Source organism: Macrotis lagotis, chromosome 7 (assembly GCF_037893015.1).
Source record: "Macrotis lagotis isolate mMagLag1 chromosome 7, bilby.v1.9.chrom.fasta, whole genome shotgun sequence".
Classification (NCBI taxonomy): Eukaryota; Metazoa; Chordata; class Mammalia; order Peramelemorphia; family Peramelidae; genus Macrotis; species Macrotis lagotis.
Window position 1 is genome coordinate 189,354,228 of NC_133664.1, and position 22,050 is coordinate 189,376,277.

The 22,050-nt window shown below is 31.5% G+C and overlaps 1 protein-coding gene across 16 annotated transcripts in view; it reads left to right on the top strand.

The window, feature by feature from the left end:
- The window catches only part of C2CD5 (C2 calcium dependent domain containing 5), a 131,290-nt gene that overhangs the window by 45,428 nt on the left and 63,812 nt on the right, over window positions 1-22,050 (top strand). For 9 of the 16 annotated variants that reach the window (XM_074194270.1, XM_074194276.1, XM_074194277.1 and 6 more), the window contains 5 exons: window positions 13,171-13,285; window positions 14,261-14,449; window positions 18,080-18,271; window positions 19,779-19,965; window positions 21,241-21,405. In XM_074194270.1, the coding sequence (XP_074050371.1) occupies window positions 13,171-13,285; window positions 14,261-14,449; window positions 18,080-18,271; window positions 19,779-19,965; window positions 21,241-21,405 (848 nt within the window). The remainder of the gene's footprint in view (window positions 1-13,170; window positions 13,286-14,260; window positions 14,450-18,079; window positions 18,272-19,778; window positions 19,966-21,240; window positions 21,406-22,050) is intronic. The other 7 variants (XM_074194275.1, XM_074194279.1, XM_074194281.1 and 4 more) reach the window with 2 other exon arrangements.

A 22,050-nucleotide genomic window follows, 5' to 3' on the forward strand; every position in this document is an offset into this window, starting at 1 on the left:
AAAAAGGTTAAAATGCTAGTTTATAATACATTTGATTATCTTAATTTATTAGCATTCATTGATGATAACATTAAGGGAGAAACTGATGATAGATTGAGATGCATGGGCTTATTTTAACATGCTCTGCTTGCACTCTCAAATTAATTTATCAGAATTATTGAAGTCACTGATTTCTCTTGAGCAGGGAATATAGGAAATTATTTCAAAGGTAGTACTTAGGGGAGGTTTTATTCTGAAGATGGCAATACAGCTTTACAAAGTTGTGATTTTGGAATTATTTCACTATTAACCTTTCCTGCTTTCCACTTCTCCCTTCTCTACCCACTAAATATTAAGATTGGAAAAAAAATCATGGAGAAAATAAGTATTTAAGAATGTGTAGCAAAGGGAAAAATGGAGTAGTTTTGAATATTAAGGTATTCCTCATAAAGGATATATTTTTTCGATTGCTATAGCATGCGCCTTTTTCCCTATTTCAACTTTTGAATTAACTTTACTGTCTGTCTTTCCAGTTCCTGTGAAATGGTGTTGTCAATTATGTTCTTGTTTGTAGTGTTTTATTTTCTACTATTCTGCTCCTAAAACTAATCTACTAATTTGATGTTTTGAACTCAGCCTTTGTCGGAATTATGGGTAACACAAGATCTTACAAACTGCTAGACTGGAATAGTTTCAATTCAGGTATTTTATTAGTCATTCAGTACTACATATGCTGACAAAAATTATGGCAGCTCAGTGAAGTTTTTAGAAATTTTTTGATTAATTAGGTGTGCAAATTCCATTATGTTAATAATTTTTGCAATACAACTATAAATGTACATACATTACCTATAGCTTTTCTCAGAAAAGCAATATTAGAATCTGTTATCCTTTAGTAAAAATCTGTTAATTTTTTAACTAATTTTATTCTGAAAGGCTGAGCCATCCATTTTATTTTTTTCAGTTCTAAATTAAGATTATTTGCAGATTCATTTGATTATTTTATAAATGTTATCACCTTTTCAATAAGTAAAAGAATGAGTAGTTATAAAAATAATTTACTTTAAAAATCCCTGTGGGATTTTTACCCAGCTTTCAAACTCAAACAGTTCAATTGCCATTTAAAGTTGAATTGATTCTTTCAAATGAATTAACTGAAACAAAGCAAAATAGAAAATTTTAAAACTGTGGAGTTCTTAAATATACAATTTTCAGACTAATATCCTAAAATTATCTTTAATGTAATTTGGGGTATTCTCTACAAAAAGTATATGATTCTTTCAAAAAAACTTAATAAGTTTAGGCACATATTAACATAATTTAAGGCACATGTTAAAGATGTTATATACTTGAAATATCAGTTTTTATCATTCTAAAATATAAAATAGATTTAGAATGAAGTTTGCTGTTTCTATTTCAAAAAATGTTTTTTGCAACATCAAAAAATTGAACACTGTAACAATTTTGATTACTTTTCCAGAAGTAAACAAAAGTTTGAGAAATCAGAAACAGAAATTTTGTGGACTAAATCCTTCTGTTTTCCTTTACTGGATTTTTTTTTTCTTGTGAATGGAGATCCCTTTTTTTCTTTAGAGGAAATTTTACATAAGAATATATTTTGGGAAACTGAAAAATCTCTCTTATAGCCTTAAGATAAGATGGTGGAAGAGAAAGCTTCACAGATGATGATATTGTCTAGAATAAAAATGAATATATTTTTGTTCTTATCAAGTAAAATTATTTAAATATTTGATATTTTAACAATACTTAACTTAGGACATTTCTATCATCCTTTCTTTTCCTTAGAAGCTGTGAGGTGATAAAATCATTAGTCATGATTAAGTTTCACATATTGATACTTTACCTAAAAATCTTATATAGTTTTTTAAATTTCATGTCATAAGATATATCAGTAAAAAGTTTTTTAGGATATTAGAATATGTCCCATAACATTTTCTTTATTGAAGAGTGTTTTTTTTTTGTCTTAGGGGTCCAGGATTCAAATCTGAAGTAAGTAATGCATGTATGACTTGTAGGCTACACAAATTGCCTATTCATCATGCGGATTTGCCTAAATTCAGTCTAGTAGGAGAATTGTAATCAATTTGCAAGCCTAGACTGCATTCATTGGCAAATCTTTAGGAAAATGGTTTCCTGTCTCAATTTTTGCTAGCATGCTCTCACTTTGATTAGCATAAAAATAGCTAAATACATAATAGTTAGATGGCATTTTCTAATTTTACAAAATTGTTAAGGTTTCAGTGGAAAAACGTTTTTAAAAATTTATCATGAATTAAGTACGAGGAATTTAAAATATGAAACTGAATTTATTCGGTAATGATGAATTAGAATATGCTCTTTTTAAACCATAAGAGCCAGTGTTACCTCATGGAAAGAATTCTCATGGAAGTAGAAGGAAGACTTGAATTCTGTTCTGGACTCTTATCTTTTACTGGCTTGGGATTTCAAGGCATTAGCCTCCTTGAACTCATTTTCATGTCTGTAAAATGGACATAAGTTCTTCCCTGTCTTCTCATAGGTATGTTTTAAGAAGCAAAGGAAATAATCTTTGTGAAAATGCTGTGGTTACATTTATAATGCAGCTTTTTTTTTTACAATTTTAAGCAAGAGTGAGACTTTACAAATAATTTATAGTATCTTTAAAGCAGTTATGAGATGGACTAAAGAGCACTGATCTTGAAATCATCATCTATGTTGAAATCCTGCCTCAACTATGTAATTTTATGTGGTCTTGGAAGGTCAGTCAAGCTCTCTTTGGGCCTCAGTTTCTTCTGTAAAATTAGGGTTAGGGTTAGATGAGGTCTGTGATCTCTTCCAACTCTAAGGTTTATGATCCTATGAGCTATGTTTAAAAAAAAAGAAATAAATATATTCACTGAATTATTTAAGAGTTTGTAGACTCTAGTTTAAAAGCCATAGATAAAACAATAAATAAATTCACTTGGAGAAGTAAGGAATTAGTTTTTAATAAGCAGACTCCCTTAGGGCATGGTATGGGCTGTAAAAGTACATCACAATGAGGCAGGATTCCATTGTTTTCATTCATGAGAGTCTGACCTCTGCATGTTAGAAAGCAAATACTGATCCTATAATGAATATGGTCCTTTAGTATATTATTTCCTCATTGAAATCATACCCACATCTTCAGAATTTCATTTCTCCTACTTCATATGCTGGGAATAATTGATTTTTTATATAAAAATAAAGGATTTTAAATCTAGAATAGATTGTAAAGGTCCCATAATCAGGCACCTTCATTTTATGTAAATCAAAACTGAGGTCACCTAAGAGGTTAACAGGACCTTCAAAAATTCTGAAGTGGCTGATGAGGAAATATAATTAGATGTTTGTTTCACATTAGAAGAAAAATATGAGAGGAAAAATTTAAAAATACAAGAAAATGATGGGTACAGTGAATATAGGGACCAGGGAAAAGTAGTTTGTGGGCATTAAGAATCAGCCAATCAGGACATAATTTAAAGAACTAGAAAATCTGAAGGTTTTTGGACAAGCAGGGTGATCTTTTCAATTGTGATGGAATTTGAATAAAGTAGAAAGAAAGGAAACATACTTTGTGAAAATTTAGTTTATTCTAGTCCTTAAGGAATTAAGGGGGCGGGTATAACTGGTACTATAAAAGGGTTACAATAGAATTTGGGAGTACAGTGATTGGAGGAAGCACTATATCTTAACATTTAAAAATTAATTAATGAATCTGTCTCAGTAATCAAGTAACTAAGGCAAATGAGACAAGTAATGGGTGATGGGCTAAATAGAATATAAATCAGGAGTAAAAGTGGAGAAAGCTTTAAAAAAGGATTTTAATTTTAACTTTTACACATAATAATCTTTTGATTGAAGTATTTCATAAAGCTTTCTTTCTTGCTGGTAGTGATGTGCTCAGAAAATTTAAAGTAATTTTTATAGTCATTCTTTGAAAAATACTTGTAAATCAGTTTGCTGGGGAAAAATGTATTTCACAAGTACATATAAATTACTTATTTTTTATGTTTTATGCCGTTACTTTCTGATAGATTTTTGGAAGCTGTATGCCATATATTCCTACAGATAAACAGGAATTGACCATGTTAATAAACATCAGGATAATACATGCTACAGATTTTGATTTCTGTTAAAGGAATTAATTCAGTGTGTTATGGAAATTTTTCCAAATAAATCACTTATTAATTTAGTTTTCACATGCTAAAGAATGACATATGACTACATTTCTAACCACAGATTTTGTAAATATCAGAATGAAACTTTAAAAAGAAACCTTAAATTTTGTTAGTGTTTGTAATGCAGTATGTTAGAATCTGCTTCGATATGCCTCTTTAGAGATGATCATACTTATCGAAATCAACCCCAGATTGTTCTTTAAATTCTTATTAGAGTTTTAATTAGGTGCAAAATCTCTTGAGATTTTTATAGTTCCTGACTTTATCTGCTTCCCTTTGTCCCTTTCCCTCATTAGTTTATGAAAACTATACCGATAGTACAAACAAAAATTCCTTACTTTAGAGAAAAATACTGCAGAAAAGCAGGAATGAAACTTACTGTCTTTTCCAGGGTGATCAGGGATAGAGGGGCAGGAAATCTCTTTCAGAGATGGAGAAAGAGAGATTTAATGTGTTCTTTCTGGTCTTGCTGCTGGATTTTTGGCATTAACTATTGAAAATGCTTGTATTGTTAGCCATCCTGCCAAGCAAGTGATGTGATGGAGGAAGTTAACTTCTGTGGATCCTGTTCTTGGTGCTGAATCTCTTCTTCCTTCTCTCTGACTTCCCAGTCTAGATAGTGGAAAAATAATTTAAAAATCATGAAGTCAGTTTGGGTACAAAGTCTGAGTCCTGGAAGAAATAGACATGGGAAGTTTTCAGTATTGCAGTGAAGGAAAAAGCACAAACAAAAGTTTGAGAATAAAACAGTAAGAATAACCAACCTGATCAGAGCAGGGGATATAGAGGGAGCAGAAGATTCAATTTTTGAGCCCAAAGTTTTTTCCCTATCAAAAGGTCTGTTAAAGTTAACGAATAGTAAAGTGCAGCGGCCTTAGAACAGCAACATTGAAGACATTTGTTGAAAAACCCTGTTTTAGGCAGATTTAGGGTTGATTTCAAAAATTGAGCTTAAAAATTACTACCACAGTTTGACCTCAGTTTCTTCATCCATTAAATATATAGTACTTCTTTTACCTCTCCCTTGGGGGTAGTTTTGTAAAATTTTAGCATTTGTAAAATGCTAAAGAAATATGTGGTGCTCTTAGTAGAAGCATTCCTCCATAACTCTCTTTGTAGTGTGGAGTTGACCTGGAACCTAGAGAGACAATCCCCACTGACTCTTAACAGGTTCTCTTAAAGAATCTAATTAAGCCAAAAAAGCCAAAAAGCCACATAAGTCTGGGGTATCTCTTATCTGAGACCACACCTCTAAATTCAGAAACTAATTATCAGAGTATTGACTAACAGGTGATGTTTTTTGTCATGACAATTCGTGACTTATCTACTAAAGAGTTGAGAAGTTACATTATATGTTTGTGGAGAGAACACATAAATTAGCAAAATTCCAGATCTTCAAGTATTGCAGTATTATTGATGTTATTTTATGTATTCAGCATTGTATGAATGAAGTATTATAAGTAGGAAGTGAAATAAATTTGAAAACAAAAATACATAGACTATTTACTCTAGATAGAATTGATTGATAATGAATGGATTCACTTTGTGGTGTTTTGGACAGAATTTGTGATTTCATTAGTCCAGGGAGCTCTGTCAGGGAAAAATTTCTTCTGCCAGCTATAAGGTACATTATCTGTAGCTCTGTAGTCTTAGAGATTTGCCCTGAGCACAGAGAGGTTAAATTGCCTGCCAAGGGTCACAGGTAGAACTTGAACCACTTAATCTTGTTTTTTTAGGTTTTTTTTTTGCAAGGCAAATGGGGTTAAGTGGCTTGCCCAAGGCCACATGGCTAGGTAATTATTAAGTTTCTGAGACCAGATTTGAACCCAGGTACTCCTGACTCCAGGGCTGATGCTTTATCCACTATGCCACCTAGCTGCCCCTACCACTGATCTTGTTGACTTCAAACCCAGACTATTATCCATTGTACTATGTTTGATTAAATAGTTAACATTTATTGAATATCAACAGTAAAGCATTGTGTTATGTGGTACAGTTGTTATAGGAATTCAGAGATGAGAAAGGCCATTGTGACCTAGTAAGAGAATTAGTACAAATCTGAGGCTTAAAGGAAGTATAGAATTTTTAGATTGGTGGCAAGAAGAGAGGAGAAGTTAAAATCAACACGACTTAGGTTTTAAAAGTGAGCATCGCTTATATGGCAGGTAAAAAAGAGAACAATTGAACTTAGTTGTATAGAAGGTTCATGTTTTGTCTGGTTAGAGAAGAGATTTGTAATGGGGAGCTCAGATGGTCGACTGAGGCCTTAGAACTTGAGCCGATAGATGGCATTTGCCGGGGGTTCTGATTTGTGGACAGTATACCTAACTTGTGTGGGGACAACCAGCTCAACTTTTCCAAAGCCTCTATGATAAAATCAAAGCATTTAGTGTATATCTACATATATCTTTATCTTTATAGATCCATTAGATAGCAAATGTGTTCCTTAAGCAAAGAACAAACTTTGTTTTAAAAAAGTATTAAAATGAAGCATGCCAATTAAGTCCTGTTAGTCTAGTGACAAACATTCATGTACATTTCTTAAAAGAAGATAAAACTGAGACCAAAATTAAAGCATTTATCTGAGATTCAATTTGATGTCTTTTCACCTTCCTCAGTTATTACTGTTGCCTAATAGAACTCATTTTTTTTTTTATGGAAACTCCTTGTATTCTTCTCCCTGCTCCAAGATTGCTTATGTGTCTTTTGTAATTTTTGCCCTGTTCTCAATGCAAAACAGAAAAGTTGCCCTTATTGCTTTCTGTTTACTCTGAGAAGAAAATCTGAGAGTAAAATTAGGCTGATTTTCATCAGCTCTCTGTTTTTTCTCTTCCTATTTTGCATGAGAGAACTATATTTTTTGTTATTCATCTTTTTCTTTTGACCAGAAGAGAACTTTATTACCTCTACTCATTTAGTCCGCAGGTACAGTATCTTGGATTCTCTTTGCTCAGAATTTCTACCTAACCTTTTTTTTCTTTTGCTTTCTTCCTTGGTCTTTGAAGCTCAAGTTGGTGTAAAAATTACTTTAATAACTTCAGCAGGCTGCTCCTAGCTTGTTTTAAGTCCCTTTCTCTAAAAGGCCTAAGTCCATTCTTCTCTTTTTTCTGTTACATTTAAAATTATATTTGAATAGAAAGGCATCATTTACTCAGTCCCTAATTTTAGGAAGGTGATATTGAATAGGGGTTAATCAGAGAACAACCAATTATGGGATGATAGTGAAAGAATTGACCAAAAAGAATAGTAGTATTAGAATGAAAAGATTTAGGAGGAGAAATGACATTGATAGGAGATAAAGTTTTTGTCTCATACCCCTCATATTAGTTTTCTGTTGCTAATAAAGTTCTTTTTATGAAAATACATATAGACAGAGGTAGTATTGTAGTAGTGAAAATACAAGAATGGAAATTGAGCTTTAATTCTGGTTCTGATTTAAATTTGTTAGAAAGTCAGCATGAGATTTTAAGCTGGTCAACTTTTGGTTCTCTGCCAACCTTCTGTTCCCTTTTATGCCCAGAAACTTGAAATGGGCAATGATTTTGACAGCTTAAAGAATCCCTGAAGTAGAAGACAATAAAGCATGCGGGTCTGCATGAGAGTGACATAAGCATCTGCCATGTGCGGACTTGAATGGACAAAGATCCAGTAGAACATATGGATTGACTTCAAGAAGATTGCTATCTTGTTGAAGTGTCAACGAAAGTTTTTTTTTAAAAGAAAATTATAAAAATTATCTTAGAGCACTGAATTTCCAAGAACTCATTTTTTTCTCATATGTTAAATGGATTTGGCCATCATGCTATCTGGAAAGTTTAATTGGAAAGTTTTTCTGTGAATAGAAAATTGGATTCACTAAAAATTTTTGAGAGTGCAGGGATAATCTGTAGTTTCTTCAGTCCATTAGATGATTTGTACTAGATGATATTTTCATAGAGTATAGCACAAGTTACAGTGATGATCGTAAGGCTTTAAAAATTCCTTTTTTAATAGTGTTTTAGGGTGTGGGGAAAAGGTTAGAATTTTCTTTCCTCTGTTTCTCATTGAGAGTTTCTAGCTTTTTTAAGGTGTGTTGTTTTTGGTTTTTTTAATTAAAATGTACATGTTAACTTCTACAGTCAACAATATTTTAGACTTTAGATAGATTGTCTTGTGCTTTGGAAGACATTTTTGAAATTTTCTACATTACAAGAGATTTTTGAAATTTCTTCAACATTACATATTAGGGTAGATGATGGGGTTTAGGATACATCTCACTTTAATTCAATCCCTTTCCTACTTTCCTACTGAAGTGTAATTATTGACTTTCTAGACCAATAGAGAAAAAATTTAGATGTATGATCTTAAGTTGAAAAATATTGTTCTAGAATATTATTATCTTGCTCTCTTCCTTCCATATGAACTGACAAAATCTAGAAAAAAAGAAGATTCAAAAGTGTGTCTTTAAAAATAATAGTACTGAATTCTAATAAAACATAAGTTAACTCATTAAAAAAAATCAAGCTTGTTCTTTGAATGTACAGATTAATTTATCAACCTAAATGTATTGAATTTGGTTTAATTTGTTGGAGTTTCAAGTGACATTTCTGAAATGTGTATCTTACTTTGTACTTTTATACAGTTATATAGAATTTATTAAATAAGAATTAGGTTGTTTTGAAATTCTCAAATCTTCATTTTACATATTTGGAAAATTATTTCCATGAATGTAAGGAACTATTTATTAAAATGAGATAAATGTATTATCTATATTACATGAATAGAATTTTTAAATGGAATAAATTCATCATCTAGTACATGAATTTTTTCTTCATAAGTAATAATAATTGAATTGATTCTATTTAATGATCTCTTAGGTGAAATGATAAGATTATTGAATGGACCAAATGTCCTAAATAGTAGAGATATCTAATCATTCACAAACTCTTTGCCTGCCATTATTCCCCAGTTTTAAACTATTGCATCCTAAACTGTTTGGCCCTTGTGACTTTGCCCTAAAGCCTGGCTCTTTGTTGACAATTTGTCATTTCATCTTGGTGCAGTGTACACATTCCTTTTAAACTGAGTTTTATGTTGAATTCATTCTTTCAAATGTACAGGAGAGGAAGAGGCTCCCATTTAAAATGTTCACTTTATCCTATTATCATCTCTTTCACCTTCTTGCTCTATTCCAAATCAGGTTGAATAGGGTGACTGGTCAGTTCCCCTTTTTTGTTTCCAAACCAAATTACAAGCTTCTTTAGGACAGAGTAATTCAAACTGTTTGTTTACCCCTGTGATAATCCACTTAATAAATGTTGGATAATGAAAAAAAAATGTGCCTTATATAAAAGTGTCTCCACTTTACTGCTCAGCCAAGTGGTATCTTATTAGAAAATTTTATCAGTTTCAAAATCATTGCTTAGGATTATTTCTTCCAAAATGGCAAGATAAAGCCCCAATTATAACTGTAATCTAAAGATTCAACTTTGGCAAAGTTGAATTCATTGTAATGATAATGATAATGCAGTTTTGTCCATCCAGTTTTGTTTCATCTTACAAAGAGATGAAAAATTGAATTATAGCATAGTTCATCTCTATATCAGAAAAGTGATATTAAAATAATCTATAAGTTTTATGGAAGAAAACCACAAAATACCAGAAATAATTAGAAAAAGGAAACCTTTAATTATTAAAAGATACTGACATTTATTCATTATTTTTATTAAATTATAAATCTCTAGTAGGAAGGTGGTTTTATGTTGAGGGAAATTTCTTTGCCTTATAGCTCTAAATCCCATCTCAGTTATCCCTTTAAAATGAAGTTTCAAAAACTTCACACATGGCATGTGATTACCAGAATCATTTTTATTGGTAATTCCAGAGTTTTGTATTTTTTAAATTTTCAGCTTAAACTCTTTGTGCCCTATATTAAAATTTTTGAATACATCTTTGAGAAGAAATTCAACTCTTAGTTTTTAAGATTTTAATATTTTCAGTTTCAGGATACCAGGTCCTTCTGAACTTTAGTCTTTAGTAAATTAGGTAGAACCTAATTAACAATGTTTTTATAGCTCACTTTGGTCTAAACATAATGTAGATTTTGAACAAAGTTAAAACTTTGCTTTAATACTAAATAAATGAGTTTACTATTTTAAATGAACATAGATATAATAGATAAAGAATTAATCCTCTCCAATTTATTGCTTAAAGTTTGAGATAATTTTTGCTAAAGTAACCACCAGCAATACTAGAAAAACCTGTGATTGAGTGCTACATACTGTATGCTTGCCTTGCTTTCACCTAGAGTCGAGGGCCATTACTTTCTGTAACCATTTCAGTGAGCTGCCATAGTTCTCAGTCTGTACTGTCACCTGATCCAAGCATGCGCCAAAATATCCACTGTTTCTGGCTACTGTCTGCTAAATCTGCTTTGCAAAAACCCTTTGTTCTTTAAGCTTTTGCTTCAGCCACAAATAAAATTAAAGAAGCCCTTTGAAGTGTGACACATGCCATCCTGCTTCCTTAGCTCCTCTGTTATGTAAATCCTTAGCATTACTAAATTTGTAAATATTACAGTGGCATCCCCATGTGGAATTTTGTGGCTCATGTGTCAAAATAAAGGCTGCTTGTTACTATATTTGTAAGAAAAATACGAATGCTGCATTCACACTGCATTCAGTGTTTGTATTAACCACTTACAATGTCATAGTCTTTGGTTTAATTGTGTGATGATTTTTATGCATTAATACTAAGGTAAGTTAAGTGTGTTTATATATTCTATGTTATGTGTGTACTTAGATCAAAGTAATGACACACACTTTTAAATTTAGATTTACTAGTCATTTAAAAATATAACATTCAAGTTTATAAATTGAAATTAAAATACAACATCCTCTACTCAAATCTGATTTTTAAAAAATCTTGCATCTTTTTCGAAAAAAAATCAATTATAATGTGTTATTTTAGATAGCAAATATTTTATGTAAAAATTCATATCTGCATATAAATTTTGCAGTGATTCTTTGTATTATAAAAGTTTTATCCTGCATTTTTAAAAAATAAGAGCCCCAATGCACTTAAAATGATTCAATGTATTAAAATTCATTTACATGTAATTTTAGTTAGCCATATCTGGTGCTTGAGCTGAATTATACTTTTACTACCTTTCCTGATTTTTTTAAACGTAGAATTTTATGTAAGATTAAATTAGACACCAGAATCATTTTCTTAGATGTTAAAATTCCATAATAGAAAAGTGGAGGAAACAAAAAAAGTCTTAGGAGAGTTAGAGTGTATTGATAAATATACTTATGTACTGCCTATTTGTATTTAAATCTCATTTCAGGAGGAGTTTCTCTAATAGCCACAGTGTGTGTAACATATGAGTACAGTGTTCTACCTAATTATCCCATGATTTGATAGCTCCAACATTTCAGCCTTTCATCTTTTTTCCTTCTCTATTTTCCTATCCTGTTTTGACCCCTTTTTCAACTTCTTGGGGATCTTCATTTCTTTCTTTTTTTTTCCCCTAAAAGAAATTGTATAAATCTAAATATCCAGAAACTTAATTCAAGCTCTAACTGATATCCTTTGTGACTTTGGCCATTATTTCTTCACTTACCTCAACCTTCTGTTTCCCAAGGAGAAAAATTGTCATATCATTCTACTGTGTAATCTAGAAAAAGTTATTTAATTTTTTTTGTATGTATGTGTGTGTGTTTTGATTTCTACAGTTTTCTAATAGTGAATATACTACTACTTCTCCCTCTTTGTCACTGGGTATTGAGGCATACTTTTCTTTATTTACTTTTGGAAGCGAAAATATATTTTAAGAATTAGGCATAGACAATTGCTCCTAAATGGAAATATGTATATTATATGAGTTTTGAATCTTAATTACTGCCAAATGCTACTGTTCTCTGCACACAGTAAGCACTCTTAGATGTATACTTAGGTTGAGTTGATATAAAACTTTTTAATATGGAAGAGCTTCAAAGAGAGATTTAGTTAGCACATTATCTAGAAAGGTTTGATTTGTTTTTTCCATACACATTGTTCATTCATGAGCACAGCCATAAATGGAAACAATGAAATAATGTTTTAGTCAATTTTTGCTTGTATCATCTTTTACTAAAATTGAGTGTTCTTGTCAGCTGGTACTCACCGGTTATATCATGTTAAATGCAAGCTTGGCATAGATAAATTTGTAACAGATAGGATATTTGAATGTTCTTTGAAGAGTAGACACTGAACACCTTGTCATCACTTGCAATATGTACAACCTTGAAGATAGGCACAATTCTGTAATTTCAAAACATTTTGTGAGTGTGACCAACAAATAAAGTTCATTGTGTCATAATTAAAATCTCATTTTCCAAGTTAACCAAATTATTGGTGTAATTTTTTTAGTACAAGTTTTTTGTATTATTCAGTCTTTTTTTCTCTCTGTTTTAGATCCCACTTTTTTTTTTTTTTTAATAAGGATGGCTTCTTTTCAATTAACATTGGTATATCTTTTACCAGAAAAGAAGGACTTTGTTTTAGGGTGTTTTATATATCATTCTTATCACTGAAAATCTATTTCCTAATTCATATTCCTTACATTCATTCCCAAAATGGTTAAAAAAAATTAAAAAAGGTGCCAGATCTGCATAATCCTGACCAGTGTGAAAGTGCCATACAAGGTATTCTCTTGGGACATAGATTTTAACGCCTAAGTTTTGAGTTTGGAACCTGTTGTATCTGTACTTTTAAGGTATGTAAGAAGATATATTTCTACTTGGTGACTCAATACTAGTGAAAAATTTATAGGACTAATTTATTTTCAGACAAGTGTCAAACAAAATAAGATAATAAAAACAAAGTATTGGATTTCAAATATATAGATCATATTATTTATTCTATGACAGTACTCCCATGCCTTTTAGTGTGCTTATTCAGATTAGTTAACATGACACTTTATAGGTCTTATGCCCCAAAATTACAAACTGATTTATTATTTGTTTTTCAGATGAACCAGAAACTCGAGATGCTTGGTGGGCAGAAATCAGACAAGAAATAAAATCTCATGCAAAAGCATTAGGCTGTCATGCTGTAGTGGGCTACAGTGAATCAACTAGTATTTGGTAAATCATACTTATAGTCTGAGTTTCTAAATGCCATAACTATTTCTCTTCTATCTTTTGAATAGGCCCAAAACTTGAGACAACTATAGAGATGCTTCAGAATAAAGCCAGGACAGCCCTTAATATGTATAAATTTTGTGTAAAAGATGTTGAAGCTAGCATTTAAAAACCTTTGCTTAAATAGTAATGCATTTGAAGAATCGATATTGGAAAAAATTTTGGATTTGGTATCAGAAGGCTTGGATTTAAATACTAACTTTGTCAATTCCTAGCAATGTAACCTTGCAAAAAATAAAGTAGGACTTGTTTCTTTGAATGTAAAGTAAGGAGGTTTAATTAGAGATAAGCTTTCCATACTCTATGTATTTATGAACTATGATCTTATATTTATGTATCCTTCAGGCTGAGCCTAAATATATTTTTCCTAGCAATGTCTACATTTAAATATCTATTTCCTAAGTTAAATTTTATATATAATTACTAAAATATCATAATTTTTTGTAGAATTTTATTTTCCTATAATTTAAACAAGGTTTTATATCTTTAATATGTAGTTCAAGTAGAGAATTTTAATAATTCTTTTATTCTATTTGAATTTAATATCTTAGGAGTTTATGCTAATTTGAACTTTCTTGAATTATTTTAATAAATTTTAAATGTACTTATTCCTGAATTTACAATGCAATTTGCTACTGCTAATATTTTAGAAATATAATGTACTTCTTTTTCTGTCAAGTTTTAAGTAAAACTGCGTATTGCTTTATAAATTATGTTTGGTGAATAATTCTTGATACTAAAGAAACTTCCACTTGCTCCCCAATTCTTTGGTAAACAAATTTCCTTTCTTAAGATTTGTTTGATGATAGTATTTTTCCATATATAGTATTCAGTAGTATCTTAAAAGTTGACATGTATTTAAATCATCACCTTTTGAATTACTTGTTAAAATACATATGTAATTTTTTTCTCTTCCAGTGAAGAGGTCTGTATTTTATCTGCATCTGGCACGGCAGCTGTACTGAACCCTAGATTTCTTCAGGATGGCACGGTGGAAAGCTGTTTGGAACAAAGGTTGTCATGGCAGCCTGGCTTCTTTTCCATAGGGTCAGAGAAGGGAGAGGTTGATTTTTTTCCTCAGAGCCAGGATAGTTCCTCTCTATTAGGGTAGGTTACAGTGTTACAGTGCAGGATTCGGGACCAAGCACTTTACTGATTTTTCACTAACAGCAGCAACAAAAGAAGTAATGGGACTGCACAAAATTAGATATATTATTTTTATTTCTAACAGCTTGAATAAGGTAACATGTTTGAACACTAACCAGACAATTTATACTTTTTTTGCCACTATTGAAGAATAATTTTCTTTTTAAAAAAAAATGTTTTGATACAGTTCATTCCATTGCTGCCATTCATGAAACCATTCAATTAAAGAAAACTCATTAATTCATCTACTAATATTGTACATGATTTCTTATTAGTAATTGCATAGAAAGTAAAGAATTTAAGTAGAGTTAAAATTGAATTTTTGTGCTTTAAAAAAATTGAATTTCGTAATTAACATGGTAAGGGAAATTTAGTTGTTTTTTTGGTTGACTTAAATTATTGGCTCCTTTTAAATAGCCAGCCAGTCAGCATAAACTGTTATTGAACTATTTCATTGAAATTAGAACTACAAATTTCTGAGATGGCTGTTTGCCATTATCACTGAGATGTTGTATAAAAATCAAATTTTTAGTGAATTGAATTCATTAGTATACACTTATTTGAACATTCGGTTGTTGTCTATGCTATACTTTAGAAAACTATAGTTTCCTAACTATGTAGCAAATAGAGAAAACAAAGCTTTACTCTCTAGGTAAATATAACCTTAAAGTTCAGCACTAAAAGTCCAGATGTAACAAAAAAAATCTTTAAGTTGTGTTTATGTCAAGAAACAAAATTCTGCCACAGGAAAAGAATTTAAACTGTTTTTTCTTCCATTTTGTTTTAATGGAATTTGACCAGGGATTTCAAAACCCAGAAAAAAGATAATTAGTAGGGAAATGTTGAAGAATTTCACAAGTGCACTTGTCAAATTTGTAATAATCTTGCCTTTGACACCAGTGTATACTGATGAATGAATTCATTATCACCCATTTCAACAAATGCAACCTCCATCTCAATATAATAATGTTTGTTTCCTAATACTCTTTTGCTAATATGTAAGCAATGAATTCTACTGAATGCAGCAATTGAATGAGTATTATTTAAACATTGCTATTACTCCTACAATTTATTTACTTTTTAAAATGTTTTGATAATAGAGAAGCTTATAAATTTTTCTTTTGAGTAAAGAGTGCTTTCTGGTCATAGATAAGATGTTATTGTATTATGAATCACTTTGCAGGAGTAAAACAAGGTTGAACCCTCATTAAGATGATTAAAAAGGGGTGGCTAGGTGGCGTAGTGGATAAAGCACCGGCCTTGGAGTCAGGAGTATCTGGGTTCAAATCCAGTCTCAGACACTTAATAATTACCTATCTGTGTGGCCTTGGGCAAGCCACTTAACCCCATTTGCCTTGCAAAAAAAAAAACAACCTAAAAAAAAAAGATGATTAAAATTCACAGAATTTGAGTTAGGGCTCCTTAAATCAAAGTTTGACCTAGTCTCCCTCCACTTTTTGGTGAACCTGTACTAAGAGGCCAGGTGCCCAGTGTAGTAAATCTAATAACTGAATATGTTCATGAAAAATAGTTTATAATCTAGAGGCTTTTTTATGATCTATTTCCAAGAAGAGAATCCCAGCCTCAGCTGAGGATATAGAGTGGTACCCCAAATTATTAATAATTTATAGTTCAGTTTGTGAATAATAGCTCCTAAACCTGAAAGGATACTTCATAGTTTATCTGAAACTTTCTACAGATCCTTTGCAGACTTTATTTTATCCTGGAATATTCTTTATACATTTTAGCAGTTTGATTATATTGGAGAGCCTGTTTACTAAAACCAAGGAGCTGTAATATATGACAAAAATTGAAAGGGTTTTTTTTTAAACATCTTTTACATCTCCCATCCCAAAGAAATAAAAAAAATTTCAATAAATTGCCCTTATTGTTATTATGGGCTGAAGATGTATCATGTGTAGGTAATAGAGAAGAATTGTGTCTTTAAAATGAAAATGTTTTGCATAGCGAAGTCTTTTTAATATACAATTTTGGTATCATGATTTTGGTCCTTTTTATTTTTTAGCTTTGACTCATTTATTACCATATTTGCGTGGGAATATCTCCTATTTCAGTCGCTGGCTGATGCCACTGTGTTGTTTTTTGTTCTTAGGATTTAAATCATGAAGATTTGCTAAGTATTGGGGAGAATTTCCATCCTGTTTTAAATTTATTATTCTCTATCTTGATTATAAACTTGTGTGGGAGAGTGAAACTGGCAAATGGGAAGGAGATGCTGCAGCACTTGAGTCTCTCTTGTCTACCCATAGTCTTCTCTATCCCTAGATTTACCTTCTTTTCAGTAAATGAATTCTTAATGATAATGAAGCAACACAGTGCTTCTTAAATAAATTTGTAAATGGGACAGTATGTATGTAAAATATGGTGCTTTTATTTGTAGTTATAAATATCTGTGCTCTTTGTTATTGAAGAATAATGCTATTTTAGCAATGTTTACATAATTTTGAGTTTCAGTGAGACCCTTTGATTCTGATGTAGAACTCTGATGTAGAACAGATTTTTAGGGGGCAGCTAAGTGACTCAGTGCATAGAGCATCTGCCCTGAAGTCAGAACAACCCACTTAGTAGCTGTGTGATCCTGGACAAGTTACTCAACCTCTATTTGCCTCAAGAAAAAAATGAAAAACAATAGATGTTTTTTCTTTTCAAATTATCTTAGTTTCTTTTTAAGTTATATGTCTTAAATAATTTGGGGAAGGTTATTTTCTCAGAAATTTTTCTACATCATATATATATAATTTATTGTTTTATCATATATTTTATACGTATTCTATAGCAAACATTTCTGTAGTGCTTACTATGTGTTTTACAGTTATCTTATTTGATCCTTGTAACATCTCTTGACAGGTAGATGCTAGTATTATCCCCATTTTACAGATAAATAAACAAAGCCAAACAGAGATTGACTGACTAACTCAGGGTCACATAACTAGTGAGTATCTTAGGTCAGGTTTGAACTCCTGATTCCAAACCCAGGGCTCTAACACTCAGTAGATTATATTACCTGGTTACTCCTGACAGATTAGGTCAGCAACACTTTTGGTTTCTTGTCTTTTTATTGTTTTTGTGCTACATGCTCTAATCACAATTTATAAAACTTTAAACATTAAAACACTGAAAAAACTTTTGAGCTGGCCTTACTCTGCAGTGTAAGAAATTTCCAAAATATATACAATTAATGTGATAATATTTTCCAGTTATGTTGATTAGGTCGTTTTTAGATGCCCTAAATCCTGAAAGGTCATGGAACTAAAATAATTGGTTTTGAGGTGATCTAATCCAGCTTCTCATTTTGCAAATCAGAGAAATGAAATATTTTGTTTTTAAGTCATTCTGGTAAAAAGTAACAGAATCAACCCAAGTCTTTTGACTTATGAACTCAAGGCTCTTCTTGCCCCTCTAACAGAAGACCTCCTGGCTGTTTGTAGTTGGTATCTCAGTTGCTTGTTTCAATTTAAGAGAAAGCATTAATATTGAAATAGTTTTTGTGTATGTTTTAATGATTTATATAAACATCTAAAGCATTCTGCTTTTTTTTTCAAGAATTCATTTTTCTTAATATATTTTTAGACAAGAAGAAAATTTACCTGCTGGTTGTGGATTTTGCCATATACCTTATGATGAATTGAATATGCCATTCCCAGCTCACCTCACTTACTGCTATAACTGCAGAAAACAAAAGGTTCCTGATGTTCTTTTTACAACAATAGATCTTCCTACTGATGCAACAGTTATAGGAAAAGGTTGTCTTATTCAAGCCAGGTATGTTTACCAAAGCAAGAGAGAATCAATTTCTTTGTATATTAAGCAAGCCCATGCAGATTACATTTAATGTTAGAGATTTTTGTTAATTAATATGATAGTTGAGCCTATGGGAGCTAATAAAATCATTGTGAAAGGGAAAATAGAGAAGTGACTCCAAGACAGAACCAGGGAGTAAACTTAATGCAGAGGGAATGAGACGTAAATCATAATCCAGCAAAAAAAGTCTGAGGCCGAAGGTCATCAGAAAAGGCCCACCATTTAACATACATGCATGTATGTAGGGATATAGAAACTTAGGTAGACATGTTTATAGATACATGTATGTGTGTGCACACAAGCACAGATACTGTATATACACATAAAACATTATGCACACTTCTGTGTCTGTTTTCTTTCTCTGGAGCTACGTAGATATCATCTTCCTTTATAGATTCTTTATAATACAAAATATTGCTGTTACTGAATAGAACATTATATCAGAAGATAGAAGTGTTGTAAAAACTTAATGTAGACAGAGTTCCTAGGTAGGAGGAGAATAGTCAGCAGTGTCAAGTAGGAATTTGAGGACGGAAAAAAAAAGAATGTTAGATTTGACAGCTAAGAAATTCTATTGAGGACCAAGATTGCAAAGGACTGAGCAGTGTAAATGTGGTGAAAAAATGGAGACTTAGTGAAGACAGCTTTTCCTGTGTTTGTTATGAAAGGGAGAAGAGATAAAGGGTTAAAACATGAGGGGATGGTTGGAGTGACTTAAGTTTTTTAAAGGTTGGGGAGACTTGAGCAAAAAGGTAGAGTTATTTACATGGATAAGTTTAAGGATCATCTCTTGGAAGAGTGGTAAAATAATGGGAGATGATACTGAGGTGACTTGAAGTATAGATTTGGGGTAGAGGAAATAGTCATTTTGGAAAGCTTCAGTGTTTTTTAGTGAAATGTGAGCTGAGGTCCTCTATTTAGAAGGAGTGATGTAGGTGACTTGAAAGAGGTCTACTGTGAAGAGGGGAATTAGAAGGTCATTCAGGGAAGAGTAACAGGATTAGAGTCCAACATTGAAGACCCAGTACGATTGCATAATGTACATTTGTAGGATCATCTGATTCTGGGATCTTCTCTCTTGGCATTCAGCAACAACTGAAGATGAGCAGTGGATTTGTCAGAGTAGTATGGGGTTGGAGTTTGGGAAGGGATGGGCAGCAATAGGATATGGGGCATGGGACTCAGGTAGTGGACAGAGTAAAGTTGAACTGGTTAACTCTAGGATCAAGATTCTGAAAGGAGGATGTAGTGAGGTTTGTATGTCTTTTCTTTCCTTTTAGAGTTAGCTCCATATAGACAGATTGTTTCTTAATTTATCTTTGTATCTCAGTTACATCAGACTAACTTACATAGAAGGAATTTCATTTTTCTTTAATTCACTAATAAAAGTGTGACTTTTTTTGAGATTCTACTATTAATTTATTGATGAGATCAATGTCAAACAAGTTAATGCTTTTTTTTTTGACAGGTTATGTCGCTTAAAAAAGAAAGCTCAAGCAGAAGCAAATGCTACTGCTATCAGCAATTTGTTACCATTTATGGAATATGAAGTGCATACTCAGTTAATGAATAAGCTGAAACTCAAAGGAATGAATGCTTTGTTTGGACTAAGGATTCAAATTACAGTGGGTGAAAATATGTTGATGGGCTTGGCAGTAAGTTCAAATTTATTTGGATATATTCTAACTGCTATAGTTATAGAATCTGTTTAGGTAGTAGATTAAGGACTTCATTTTTAAATATATATAGTGAACATTTATCCTTCAATAATTTGAAATTTTTTTTGTTATTTTTTTTAACTAGAAAAATGATCTAATAATATATTTGTGGGGCACTGTAATTTCTTAGGTAGAAAACTGGACTTGATGAAGTGCATATACTTCAAGGTCACCACTCTAGTCAACAGTAGATGGTATAGTGAAGTAGGTCTAGAACATTAACTCAGTGAAACCTGAGAAATTGAAACATTAGTGATTATATACCCATTTCCTTTTTTTCCATTAGCTGCTATTATAAAGTAAAATGATGTTTTGTAGGGAATATGGCAGCGAATAATAAAGTCTACTGCTGGCTGATTCAAGCTGACCTCGTATCACAGTTAAATTTAAGAGGACATACACTGAGTGTCAGGAAAAAGTTGGTCACCTGAAGTCCAAGTGTGGTCGCCAGTAGCCATATGGTTACTCATCTATTCATGTTCCTGTTGAGTCTGATAGCATTTTCATTTTAGAGAGGTTATAAAACAGTTCTTTAATCATACGTCTTCACTTAACAAGAACCAAATTTATCTCATTACTACAAGTTCAAAGTGGCATTATATCCATTCAGTTGGAGATACTGGTTCATAATGCACATAAAATATGAATATTTTGTCTTGGTCTGTGTAAAGTAAATTTTTTGTTTTAATTGCCTCCTTTTGTCTTTTAATTGTATAATGATAAATAAAAACTAATTGAGTTTAAATTAGAATTATTATATAATTAGAAATATTTGGATGAATAAAGAATTTTGTTTTATCCATCAAAGATAATATATGCCTTCTGCCATCTTCTTCTTGATGTCCTTATTTTGCCTTACACCATTACATGTTGGTATTTAAATAATTTATTTTGTACTGTTCTCTAATTGTTTTAATGTGCTTAATTCTTATCATAACTAGATTGTTAAGTCCTTAAGGAACTTGTCTAGGCAGTTTGAGGAATACAGAAGTATTATATGTGGTGTGTGTTTGTTTTATTCCTCGTAACCAAGCACAGTGTTAGCCTAATGTAGGCTTAAATATTTTTTTAGCTTAAATTTTAAAATTGTATTTGTGTAAATTAATTGACCGTTCTTTCTTGGGCCATATCAGAGGGCCAGAAAAATTTCTTTTTTTTGCTTTGCTATTGTTAAATGAATATTCTGTCTTTTTTCTGCCCATTTTTCCTAAGTCTGCAACAGGTGTATATTTAACAGCTTTACCAACCCCTGGTGGTATCCAAATTGCTGGGAAGACACCAAATGATGGATCATATGAACAACATATATCCCATATGCAAAAAAAAATAAATGATACAATAGCTAAGAACAAAGAGCTGTATGAAATCAATCCTCCTGTAAGTAAACTCTGTAATGAGACTATTTTAGCTTTTTTATTCTTATGTATGTTTCTACTTTATTTTACCTTAGGTTTATCTATAATATGAAGTTATATACACACATTGCAACTTTTGACTATAAAGATTATAACTATCATTTCACTTGCTATTTTAAAGTTTACTCCTTTAGTTTGAAGAACATTGATTTACTAATGATTTGGAGGAAAGAAAAAAGGATTTGGATTCCATTATCATATATTAAAACTCATATTAACTCACATTTCTCACTGAGTTTGCAAAACACACCTATGTGTCCACAACTGTGGATCCATAGTAGAAATATGGTAATCTTCATTTAACAAAAGAGATTGTGATATGGAAGCTCTTCAGGTGTAATTTTTTTTTGCAAGGCAACGGGGTTAAGTGGCTTGACCAAGGCCACACAACTAGGTAGTTATTAAGTATCTGAGGCCAGATTTGAACTCAGGTACTCCTGACTCCAAGGCCAGTGCTCTATTCACTGTGCCCCTAGCCACCTCTAGGTGTCATTATTGACATCAATATAAAGTAATAATTAATCCTTTGGGCAAATGAAAGTATTTTTGTTTTTTTTCTATTCTGTTTTATTAACTGGATATTTTTTAAAACATTATTATGCTAGGC